We start from the raw sequence: 12,990 nt of genomic DNA, 5'->3' as shown, positions 1-12,990 counted from the left end.
AGCCACTTCCAGACCTGGGGGCTGTTGACTCTCCATCGGAGGGCTGACAGACGGTCCAGGCTCTGCCTCTGTCTCTCTCTGCCAGCTCCACTCCCTCTTCCCCCTTGGAGCTCTCAGGTTGCCTTGATGCTGACCCTCTCCCACGCCGCCTCCTCCTCCGATTTGGCTGCTGGAGGGGCTGGTAGTCAACAGGCCACCACAAAGGTGCTTTTCCCAAAAGGCAACTGGACATTCTTGGGTTTTTTTCATCGAAAAAATAAAGTTCTTTGTCAGAATCGCCCTCATAGGTTTGAGCTTCACAATTGCTAACTGCCAGTCTGCCATGGAACATGGGTGGAGGGAGCCAGTTGGGAGAGGGGAAGGCTGACTACTCATCATACCTTTTGGAGACTCTATCCCAAGATCAAAGCGCTGGGAATGGCAGACCACCCAGTCTGCCGTTGAAGAGACATTTCCCAAAATGATTTATTCAAGTACCATTGGACAATAAGAGACCAGCAAGGGGGAGATACTGGGGAGGAACCGGATGGAGAATGTTAATTGGCAGAGTTTGGTGTGCGAACTTCAGTTCTGGCTTTGTTATATTGTATACCACTTGACTTTTAGTAAAGTATAAGGTAAAGGTTCTCCTCGCACATATCTGCTAGTCGTTCCCGACTCTAGGGGGCGGTGCTCATCTCCGTTTCAAACCCGAAGAGCCAGCACTGTCCGAAGACATCTCCGTGGTCATGTGGCCAGCATGACTCAACACCGAAGGCCCACGAAACGATGTCCCTTTCCCACCAAAGGTGGTTCCTATTTTTCTACTTGCATTTTTTACCTGCTTTCGAACTGTTAGGTTGGCAGAAGCTGGGACAAGTAACAGGCGCTCCTTCCGTTATGCGTCACAAGGGATTCAAACCACCGAACTGCTGACCTTTCTGATCGACAAGCTCAGCGTATTAGCCACTGAGTCACCGCATCCCATCTAGTAAAGTATACCTTTCACTAAAAATGGGAGTTGAGGGTCTCCCTTGCCTAAAGGACCAAGTTGTGGCAGGTCTGACACATTTAGCTTCTCATCCAAGAAGCTTCTGGAGGAGATGACCAGGTTGAGCCCGAGGGAGGGATCCAACGCGTCATAACCCTTCCCACCCACAAGAGATCTAGGCCCAGCCCACCTTGAATGCCTTTCTTATCTCCCGCTCATTTCCCTTGACTGTTAGTAGTTCAGATTCTCGTAGAGCGCTTAAGCTTGCCGTAAATCTTCAGACTTGTTTGAACTGCCTGAATCTCCTGATTTCCCTGGCGCTTAGCCACATCTTCAGTTCCGTTCAGAAGGTTGATTTTCTTCTCTTGCCCATCGTGAGGAGACCCTTTGATCCCAGGCTACTACTGGAGAAAAATGTCAACATGACTAGATCCTCAAGGTCTCCCATTCAAGGGTACCAAGTCACAGGAAAGGATGGAATTGGGTAGGTCTAGTTTAATGAAAAGAAGGACCGCGGGAGACATGATGGCAATCTTCCAATATCTCAGGGGTTGCACAAAGAAGAGGGAGTCAAACTATGCTCCAAAACTATTAATCCATTTCCCCAACAAGGGAGGCAAACACACCGAGCCAAGCGCTTCATCAAACAAATCATTTCCCAAACATGGACCAACTGGCCAAAGGCATAGAACAGGCTGAGCAGAGGAAGTTTTTAATTGCGGGCGGCTCAAAAGGAACGCTGCTGCTTCCTTCCTTGGATAATGGACAGTTTATTTGGTCGCCACGATGTAGAAAAGATGTGGAGACTCTGGAAAGAGTGCAGAGAAGAGCAACAAAGAGGATTAGGGGACTGGAGACTAAAAGATACAAAGAACGGTTGCAGGAACTGGGTATGTTTAGCTTAAGAGAAAGAAGGAGTAGGGGAGACAGGATAGCAGTCTTCCAATATCTCAGGGGTTGCCACAAAGAAAAGGGAGTCAAGCTATTCTCCAAGGCACCTGAGGGCAGAACAAGAAGCAATGGGTGGAAACTAATCAAGGAGAGAAGCAACCTAGAACTAAGGAGAAACTTTCTGACAGAACAATTAATCAGTGGAACTCCTTGCCTCCAGAATTTGTGAATGCTCCAACACTGGAAGTCTTTAAGAAGATGTTGGATAGCCATTTGTCTGAAGTAGTGTAGGGTTTCCTGCCTAGGCAGGGAGTTGGACTAGAAGACCTCCAAGGTCTCTTCCAACTCTGTTATTCTATTTTATTTGAGGGCTGCCCCAAAGAAGAGGGGATCAACATATTCTCTAAAGCACCAGAAGGCAGAACAAGAAGCAACGATGGAAACTAATCAAGGAAAGAAGCAACCTAGAAATAAGGAGAAACTTCCTAAGAGTGAGGAAAATCAACCAGTGGAAGGGCTTTCCTCCAGAAGCTCTTGGCGCTCCATCCCTGGAGGTTTTTAAGAAGAGACTGGGCTGCCATCTGTCAGAAATGGTAGAGGGTCTCCTGCTTGAGCAGGGGATTGGACTAGAAGTCCTCCACAGTCCCTTCCAGCTCTATTCTGATCGAGAAGTAAGAGGAGACATCTCACCAAAGGCCAGAGAGCGATGGTGGGAGAATATTCTAGAGTGATGGTGTCACAATGGGGAATTTCATCCCTGGAGGTCTTTCCTTGCTAGGACGGCCAGGGTCCATCCTCCCATATCTGGCGCTGCCCCCCTCCCCCCAGATGGAGAAGAGGAGTCGCAAACTAATCCGCTATCAACCAGTCAGCAAAAGGCTTTCTTTTTGGAGAGAGGTAGGTGGCCCAATGGGAAGCATCTGCCTCGGTTTCTCCCATTGGATCCTTCAAGCCTTCAAGGAGGAGGCAGCAGGCCACTCTTAGACCGCCATGCCCAGGGGAAAGTTTAGATGCCAGGTTGGTTGGGCAGGTTTGGGAAAAACAAGTGAGTACCAGTAATACCAATTTACAAGGCCTTGGTAAGGCCACACTTGGAATCCTGCATCCAGCTTTGGTCACCTCAATACAAAAAAGATGTGGAGACTCTGGAAAGAGTGCAGAGAAGAGCAACAAAGAGGATGAGGGGACTGGAGGCTAAAACATAGGAAGAACGGTTGCAGGAACTGGGTAGGTCTAATCTAATGAACAGAAGGGGTGATATAATAGAGATCTTCCAATATTTGAGAGCCTGCCACAAGAAGAGGGGGTCAATCTGTTCTCCAAAGCACCTGAAGGCAGAACAAGAAGCAACGGATGGAAACTAATCAAGGAGAGAAGCAACCTAGAATTAAGACATTTCCTGATAGAAGAATTAATCAGTGGAACAGCTTGCCACCAGAGGTTATGGTGCTTCAACACTGGAAGTTTTTAAAAGAGACTGGACAATCATTTGTCTGAAACCATATAGGTCTTCCTGCCTGAGCAGGGGCTTGGACTAGACGACCTCCAAGGTCCCTTCCAACTCTGTTATTCTGTTTCCAAGAAGGAAATGCAGTTAACCATTGCACATAAGATGCATTAAATTCCGCTAAGGTGGAGTAGACAGTACCAGCTCAAAACTGGTCAACTATTTTTATAACTTACCTCGTATACTTATTGAGTTATTGTCTGAGTGAAATTTAGGGGTGAGGGATGTGGAAATGTATGTTGCCCACAGTTCCTTCCTTCCTTTTATCCTGGATAATTGTTCACCATCTGGGATTCTTCAGCTCCTGGTTTTCTCAAGAGGTTCAGATATAAATTGTTGATGGGGAGGACAGCATAGCGTATTGCCAGGTTTCTAAACCTTGGCAACTTTAAGACGAGTGAACGTCAACTCTAAGAATTCCCCAGCCAGCATGCTTTGAGAGGGGTGGACTTTGATTCCCAGAATTCCCCAGCCAGTATGGTTTAAGATGGGTGGACTACAACTCCCAGAATTCTCCAGCCAGCTGTCAGGTTTCCTAAAAATGCCCTAATTGATTCATGAGTATCAAGCCAAGTTTCAATACAAAACTAGTCGTTTATTAGGAGCACCATTAGGCAAGACCTTTTCGCAGTCAGAACTGAGCTTTGCTTGAGTTATAGCTGAAATTTACCCCCGTTTCTTCCCTCCCCTCAGTCTGTGTCATAAATCACATTCCCCTATGAGGTGCACCCCTCCCAAGCCTGCTGCAGTAATCTGAGATCCAACTTTAGCCAAAAGTATGTGTGGAATACGTCGTCCCCCCGCTTCTCTCAATATGGCAACTTTAGGAGTTGACACAAGCAAGATTTGAGATGGGTGGACTTCAACTCCCAGAATTCCCCAGCCAGCATGTTTTAAGATGGTGGACTTCAACTCCCAAATTCCCTAGCTGTCAATCTTTAAGATGGGGATAATCTCCACGTTCAGAATCCTGGAAGTCCACCCATCTTAAAGTTGTCAAGATTGGGAAACACTGCCCTACCGGTCACAGAAATTGGGTCATGCTCCATTTTCCAAGTTCACCTCCCACCAATGAAGGCAGGGAGATGCCTTCACGCAGAGTCTTTGAAGAAGTCCCATGAACTTTCTACCAAGACCATTCAGCCAGGACGGGGCCTTTTCTTCCATGGGTTCCTTCTTCTCAACCTTCACCTGCCATTGGTGTGTCTATCAGACCACCAGTGCCTGCCCCCCCCCCAGGGGGAGAAGTGACCTCATGGCTGCCCTAACTTTGACAAGGTTAACTGGTTGAAGAACCTGCTGTATTTCCCCCCGATAATGACCTGTGCCCAAACCTTTTGCTGAACCCCACACTAAGGGGGCTGTTTGTGTTCCATCTGCAGGAAGAGGCATCCCTCCATCGAAGGCAGTATCTGGCCAAGCAGGGCCTGACAGGCAAAGCCATCTCTTCCTACTCCCAGCTGTTCGAGAGGTAAAAATGGATGATCCCCCCCCCCCCCAAAAAAAAAGATTGAGAATGGTTTGCTCCAAAGAGGGGACGGGGAGAAATCAGGAAACAATGCAATACAATAGCAGAGTTGGAAGGGACTTTGGAGGTCTTCTAGTCCAACCCCCTGCCTAGGCAGGAAACCCTATACCGTTTCAGACAAATGGCTATCCAACATCTTCTTAAAGACTTCCAGTGTTGGAGAATTTCACAACTTCTGGTGGCAACTTCTGTTCCACTGATTGATTAATTTAGATAGATAGATAGATAGATAGATAGATAGATAGATAGATAGATAGATAGATGGATGGATGGATGGATGGATGGATGGATGGATGGATGGAGAGAGAGAGAGAGAGAGAGAGAGAGAGAGAGAGAGAGAGAGAAGAGAATAGAGTTGGAAGGGACCTTGGAGGTCTTCTAGTCCAACCCCCTGCCTAGGCAGGAAACCCTATACCGTTTCAGACAAATGGCTATCCAACATCTTCTTAAAGACTTCCAGTGTTGGAGAATTTCACAACTTCTGGTGGCAACTTCTGTTCCACTGATTGATTAATTTAGATAGATAGATAGATAGATGGATGGATGGATGGATGGATGGATGGATGGATGGATGGATGGATGGAGAGAGAGAGAGAGAGAGAGAGAGAGAGAGAGAGAGAGAGAGAGAGAGAAGAGAATAGAGTTGGAAGGGACCTTGGAGGTCTTCTAGTCCAACCCCCTGCCTAGGCAGGAAACCCTATACCGTTTCAGACAAATGGCTATCCAACATCATCTTAAAGACTTCCAGTGTTGGGGCATTCACAACTTCTGGGGGCAACTTCTGTTCCACTGATTAATTGTTCTCACTGTCAGGAAATTTCTCCTCAGTTCTAAGTTGCTTCTCTCCTTGATTAGTTTCCACCCATTGCTTCTTGTTCTACCCTCAGGTGCCTTGGAGAATAGCTTGACTCCCTCTTCTTTATGGCAACCCCTGAGATATTGGAACACTGCTATCATGTCTCCCCTAACAAAACACATGGGTTTATTACTGTTAATTTTAATTATCACCATTAGAAGAACTTTCCTGACAGTGCGAACAATCAACCAGTGGAACAGCTTGCCACCAGAAATTGTGGGTGCTTCATCACTGGAGGTTTTTAAGAAGAGACTGGACTGCCATTTGTGTGGAATGGGTAGAGGGTCTCCTGTTTGAGCAGGGGGTTGGAGACTTGCTGGAAGTAACATCAAATCCAGTTCCAAACTGGGAGAAAGACACTGAAATAAAACGATGGCAAGCTGCATTTTGGGAAGGTGGTCTCCAAAATGTTTATCTGGTAGCCAGAAACTACGGCAACAGCAGCGTGTTTCCGAGGGTGGCTGACAAAATGGGGCCGAGAGTCGGTGGGCTTTCCTACATTCTTTGGGGCTTTGTCATTGAGATGGTTGTTCCGGGGGGGTGGGGGTGTCATTTCATATTTTCATGGCTGTTGCCAGATTCCTATGGGGTCGTGTCGGGGTCACGGCTGGCTCTACAGGCAAAAAAAAAGGGGGGGGGAATGCAAATCCTGGGTGTTTTGTTTGTGTCGGCTAATCTTGTCAGTTTCTGCTGCTTGCCTATCGTGCTGCTTATTCTGAATTTCTGGCTGCCCTTTGTTGATGAATAGAGTGGCCTGGCTTTACAAAGTATCCATTCACAAAGCCTAAGCCTGTGACGGTGAACCTATGGCACCTGTGCCACAGGTGGCACGCGGAGCCATATTTGCTGGCACACCAGTCGCCGGCTCCGGCCAGCTGATTTTTTGCCTTCCAGATAGCTGGGGGGAGGCCGTTTTCCCCCTCCTCAGGCTTCAGGAAGGCCCCTGGAGGCTGGGGAGAGCAAAAAACAGGCCCAACAGGCCAACCGGAAGTTCATTGGGGCTGTTTTTCGCCCTTCCTGAAGCCTAGGGAGGATGAAAAACTGCCTGCCTCCGACACAGAGCCCTCAACCGAGACTTCCCCAGACACTCCAGGACTGCCCCATGTCCCCCCCCCCCCAACTCCCTCACTGTCCGAGTTCTGCTCTGCTCGCGGGCCACAACCTCATCCTCTGGATTTGAACCATGGCAGAAACGTACACCCAGCCGCACCTGCCAGGTGTCTTTGGGGACCGCAAAGGCACGCTGGTTCCCCAGGTGTGAGCATAGGTGCGCTCTGCTTGCACAAGATTGTCCCCACTGGAGTCTGAGCCTGCTACAGCATTGCGTTTTTTTAAAATCGCCCCACCATGTCCTAGAAGAGGGTTATTTGTTTTCGGAGCGTGGGATCTATTGGATGTATTTGGGGTGGAGGATGCTCTCCTGGGAATTAGAATCTGGACCATGGGTGGTCCTCGACTTATGACCACACTTGAGCCCAAGTATTTCTGTTGCTAAACACGGCAGTTAGGTGAATCCATTCTCTCATTCTATTCTATTCTGTTCTGTTCTCTTTTTTATTCTATTCTATATTCTTAATTTCTATTCTATTACTTTCCATTCTCTATTTTATATTCTATTCTCTATTCTACTCTACATTCTATTATATTCTGTATTATTATTCTATTCTATTCATCTTCCTTCATTCTAGTCTAGTCTAGTCTAGTCTAACCTAACCTCATTCTAGTCTAGGGCTTGTTTACAGGGTAGGTTGTATAGATGGATGGACGGACGGATGGACGGACGGACGGACAGACAGACAGACAGACAGGAATGGATGTATAGATAGTTGGATAGATAGATCAGATGGAGAGAGAGATGGATGGATGGATGGATGGATGGATGGATGGATGGATAGATGATAGATAGATGATAGATAGATAGATAGATGATAGATAGATAGATAGATAGATAGATAGATAGATAGATAGATAGATAGATAGATAGATAGATGATAGATAGATCAGATGGAGAGAGAGATGGATGGATGGATGGATGGATGGTGGATGGATAGATAGATAGATAGATAGATGATAGATAGATAGATAGATGATAGATAGATAGATAGATAGATAGATAGATAGATAGATAGATAGATAGATAGATAGATAGATCAGATGGAGAGATGGATGGATGGATGGATGGATGGATGGTGGATGGATAGATAGATAGATAGATGATAGATAGATAGATAGATAGATAGATAGATGATAGATGATAGATAGATAGATAGATAGATAGATAGATAGATAGATAGATAGATAGATAGATAGATAGATAGATAGATGAGAGAGAGAGAGAGAGTTGCATGGTGGATGGATGGATGGATGGATGGATAGACTGATTCCGCCCAAAGGAAAAACAGTTGAAGAAATAGAATTTGCATAACCAGAAAACAGAAAAAGGATCTCAGAGCTGCATAAATCGGAGGGACTCTGCAGAACCAGCGGTGGCTCTTTCTGATTCATTCCAGGGACGCCCTCCGAATTTCAGGCCCCATCACCATACATGGCCAGTTTTTGGAGCCCCCGTCGTCCACTTCCTTCAGACACGGCGTGAGCCCCAGCACCTCCATCCCACCCACCACCTCTGACTACAGGTGAGTAGAGAGTCATGGACTCCTTCCGGGGACCTTCTCCAGAACATGAGGCCTTCTGATTAGACCTCTCCGACCTGCAGCCCTAAAGATACCTCAGACTACAAGGCCCATGATCCCCAGTCAGGGAGTGCCCCCATCGGTCTTATCGGGAAGACGGCCAGCCCACCCTGACAACCAACTGTGCAACTGATTAAAGGTGCCCATGATGAGTCCAGGATCTAGGACCCTTGGGGCCATCCAAGTGGCAGAGTAGAAGATCTCCACAGCCCACGGCTGATGTGTCAGGGCTTGTGATTAGACCTTCTGCACCTGGAGCCCCACCAGACCCATCATCCCCGTGGAAGGAATGCCCCCATCTCTCTGTTAAGAGGACATGATGCCCAGGAAGGGCCTCTGAGTGGGAAGAGAACTGGTGGAGCCCACCTGACATGACTTCTCTGGGTGGGCTGTAGCTTCGCGTTCCTGGGCCTTGACCTCCTCCTCCTCTCCTTCCCTCAGCTACAGGGAATCAGGTCAACCAACCAAAAAGTCCAGCGATTCAGGAGCGCCCCTTTCCCCCAGCGTCTCTTTCAGCCGCACCTCCAGGCCCACACTGGTGATAGAAGTCGCCGATGAAAAAAGGAGCCGGGAAGGTGGGTGCTTTGAATACGCATCAGGGAAGGAGGAAAAAAACGAGGAAAGGGAAGGAAGAAAAGGAAAAGGAAAGCAGGGGAGGAAGGAAAGAAGAGAAAGAGAAGGAAGGAAGGAAGGAAGGAAGGAAGGAAGGAAGGAAGGAAGGAAGGAAAGAAAAGGAAGGGGGGGGAAAGGAAGGGAAGAAAGGAAAAAGGAAGGAGGGAAAGGAAAGGAAAAAAGAAAAAGGGAAGGAAGAGAGTGAAGGAAGGGGGGAAGGAAGGGAAAAAGGAAATAGAAGGAAGGAAAGGAAGGAAGGAAAAGGAAAAAGAGAGGGAAGTGGAGGAAGGAAAGGAAAAAGAAAAGGAAGAAGAAAAGGTAGAAAAAGGAAAGTCACACGGTCACTTTCTCCAAGCAGACCCCAATCCCCTTCTTCTCTTGGACAGAGCCCGCTGACCGTCCTGCGGACAGCAAGGAGAAGAAGACGCCCAAGCACAAAGCCACCTCCCCCAACCTCCCCCCAACGGTCACCGTCCGTCCAGGATCCAACACCAAGCCAGTCCTTCCGCCCATCCCCTCCGGCCGGAAGAAGCCCAAAGCGGCCAGCCCAGACAGCTACGCCTCAGTCGTCTGGCTGAAGCCCTAGCCTTGGGAACAGCGGTCATGCGTCCCCGTCCCCCGTCCCCTCCAGCGCCTTTGGCTCCCGAGTAGCACTTTCGGGCCCCGACTCTGCCTCCGGGCCCCCAGAGGGAATCCCCGCTTGAACCAGCCCACCTGGACTCAGAAAACATCCGGTTCTTCCATTTATTTATTTTTAAAACACTTGTTTGGTGACACAACATGGATCCCACCGTTATTTCTAGTGGGTTCCTGGTGCTTTTTGCAAATATATATATATATATATATATTTATTTATATCAATTAGGTGGTTCAAGAGCTATTCATATTCATGTGTGTGTGTGTGTGTGTAAATAACTAACTATGTGTGTGTAAATACATACACACAAACATATATATTAAATTATATATACACACATATATATACATATATATATACACACATATACATATATGTAAAATTTCAACACACACACACACACACACACGGATATGAATAGCGCTTGAGCCACCTGAGAGATTTTTCTGGGTAAAAAGCAGAGATTTAGCCAATTATAATGTTATTTAGAACCATATTTCTATCTTCCCCTGCCGTAATGTAAGGAACCTGTGTAGATCAAAGGAGAAAGTGCCTTAACTCTACGATTTCCAACGTTCCTCACCTGTTTAGCGCCTTTGAAATAAAGATTTTATTTTCCCGTGGGATGTTGGGGGTCCTTCTTTTTTTAAATTTCAGAGAATCTCGGCCTTCGATAACGTTTGCGTGGAGATTCCCGACTTAAGTCAACTACGGCTTTTCGTTGTCACGTTCTGTGAACCGCTGTTAAGTTTCAAGATGCAGGTAATCCTTCGAACGTACGACCACAATAGGTCCCCAAAATTTCTGCTGCCAAGTGAAACATTGGTTACGTGGATTTTGCCCCATTTTACAACATTGCTTGCCACGGTTGTTAAGTGAATCACTGCCCTTGTTCAGTTAGTAAGACGGTTATTAAATGAATCTGCCTTCCCTCGTTGACTTTGCTTGTCTGGTCGCAAAAGGGGATCACGTAACCCTGGGATCCCATCATCACGGGAAACGCCGCAAGGGTCGTAAGTGTGGAAAACGGTCCTAAGTCATTTTTTTCAGTGCCATCATAACTTTGAATGGTCGCTAAATGAAGTGCTGGAAGTCGAGGACTACCTGTGCAATCTTTCTAACATTTCTGGCAGATTTCTTGCTTTTCTGCCAACACAACATTGTCTGCATACATAAGTACACACACCTGTAGAAGAGTATATGTCTAACACAGGGGTCGGCAAACTTAAACACTCAAAGAGCCATTGGGACCCGTTTCCCACAGAAAAGAAAACTCCGGGAGCCACAAAGGTCCTAACTGGGAGCCCCCTGTTCAATTCTGGAGCTGACCGGAAGTTCAGTTCTCCCACACCATAGAGTCTCTTCCTAGTGCGGCATCCTTTTTCCTCTACTGGCCGGAAGTCCAGTTCCCCCACCATAGAGTCTCCTCCTAGTGTGGCATCCTTTTTCCTCTATTGGCCAGAAGTCCGGTTCCCCCACCATAGAGTCTCCTCCTAGCGCAGCGTCCTTTTTCCTCTGCTGATTGGAAGTCCGGTTCCCCCACCATAGAGTCTCTTCCTAGCGCAGCGTCCTTTTTCCTCTACCCGTCATAACCAAAAGCCCTATCAATTGTGGAGACAACTGGAAAACCCTCCCCCTGCCAGAGTCTTCTCCTGGCGCACTGCGCTTCTCTCCCTCCCCCTCACTGGAAGCTCCTCTCAAAATTGTGGCGCCGACTGGTGACGGAGCCGCAGCAGAGGGAGGAAAGAGCCAGATGCGGCTCCAGAGCTGACCCCTGGTGTAACAAAACTAACTCTCAGTGCAATCCGTCGGCATATTTTTATGCAGAAATAGATCGAGCAACTCAAGACAACGAAAGGATTTTATTTCAGAATAAAATCTGCTTTCTCTGATTTGTGAACCCTACATCAGTCGGGGTATGAATATAATCCTTCACTTACAATAGTTCATTTAGTGACTATTCCAAGTGAGAACAACACTGAAAAAGTGACTTACAACCATTTTCACTGAGGGCCATTAAGTACATCCCCCATGGTCGTGTCATCAAAATTCAGCTGATTGGCAACAGTTGACTCATACTTATGACGGTTGCAATGTCCCAGAGTCACGGGATCCCCTTATACGACCCGACAAAGCACTCTCAAATCCAGATTCATTGAACAACTGTGCAACTAATTGAACTGCAGTGATTCACTTAATGACCGTGGGAAAATCGTAAAATGGGGCAAACCGCAACGGCTGTCTCCGCCACAGAAATTGGGGGCTCAGTTGTGATAAGTTGAGGACTCTCTTATCAATGCATCATTGCACGTCAACATATTCATGTACATACCTTCACCCTGCTTCTGTTCCTCAATTCTGACTGGGTCCCATTTTATTTGAACAACAAAAGTTGTTGTGTTGCGTGCATTCGGATTTCCACAACTGCAAATTGACTGAGAGGCTAACGCGCTTCAAAATAAAACTTGCATTCGCCCATCCGTCGCTGCGGAGAATTAAAATTGGGGGCCAACATTGTTCTGCCCGTCAGTGTGTTTGTGTGTGTGTTCCAGCATAACTCTGGAACGCCTGGAGCAATTTCAACCAAACTTGTTACACAGATGACTTATTCTCTGGAAAAAAAACATTGTGGGGGTAAGACGCCCCTAAAAGCCCTCAGGGGAGGAGGTGGTTCTGTTAAGATACAGCCCTTTGTGCCTTCAAATGGCTTCTACTGTACTGTCGTAAAATGGCTTCTACTGTACATCGTAGTGGAGTTGCTGTGGCAACGGCCTCACAGTACTCCACTAGGGGGCTCCCTCTGCTAAGGAGGAAAATCCAACATTAGAAATTACGCTTGGTCCGGACATTTACCCCTCCCTATAAATAAATACCCGAGGAACGGTGGGTTATCAACTAGTTCCACATAAAAATAAACCAAATTGAGCCAGAGAATTATGGAATTGTGGGAGTTGAAGTCCTCAGACCTTAAAGTTATTGAGGTCAAGAAACACTGATTTATAGAGAGACAGAAAAAATATAGATCAGGGAATCTGTATTTCACTAACGTTCTTTATTGAATAAATTCTATTTTCAGCCAGGATCCACATAGTTTTTTTTTTAAAAGAGACATCCATGCTATAATCTCTCTATGCCTTGCAAAAGCTTCTCTTTTCCAACCTAAGACCTTCAAGGGATGAATTAAGACTTCTCTTCTTGCTTAAAGCATCGACCGTGTACTCAGTGAAGTTTATGGTGAAAGAGTGCCATGAAAACCTTATTTCCGGTGTGTGTGTGAGGGCGAGGTATCGTGTCGA

The 12,990-nt window shown here is 46.9% G+C and overlaps 1 protein-coding gene across 2 annotated transcripts in view; it reads left to right on the top strand.

The window, feature by feature from the left end:
• LRGUK (leucine rich repeats and guanylate kinase domain containing) overlaps positions 1 to 10,318 on the top strand; it is a 34,884-nt gene extending 24,566 nt beyond the window's left edge. Inside the window, exons 17-20 of one of the 2 annotated variants that reach the window (XM_081957616.1) lie at positions 4,751 to 4,839; positions 8,263 to 8,388; positions 8,887 to 9,020; positions 9,444 to 10,318. In XM_081957616.1, coding sequence (XP_081813742.1) covers positions 4,751 to 4,839; positions 8,263 to 8,388; positions 8,887 to 9,020; positions 9,444 to 9,643 — 549 coding nt within the window. In that variant the 3' untranslated portion in view covers positions 9,644 to 10,318. Of the gene's footprint in view, positions 1 to 4,750; positions 4,840 to 8,262; positions 8,389 to 8,886; positions 9,021 to 9,443 lie in introns of those variants that run through there. The other variant, XM_081957617.1, reaches the window with a different exon arrangement.
• Positions 10,319 to 12,990: the final 2,672 nt, after the last annotated feature.

This window comes from Natrix helvetica (assembly GCF_964273705.1).
Source record: "Natrix helvetica genome assembly, chromosome: 6".
In the NCBI taxonomy this organism is placed as follows: Eukaryota; Metazoa; Chordata; class Lepidosauria; order Squamata; family Natricidae; genus Natrix; species Natrix helvetica.
The sequence above is the reverse complement of the archived record's forward strand: the minus strand, read 5'-3'. Positions and strand labels throughout refer to the sequence as shown.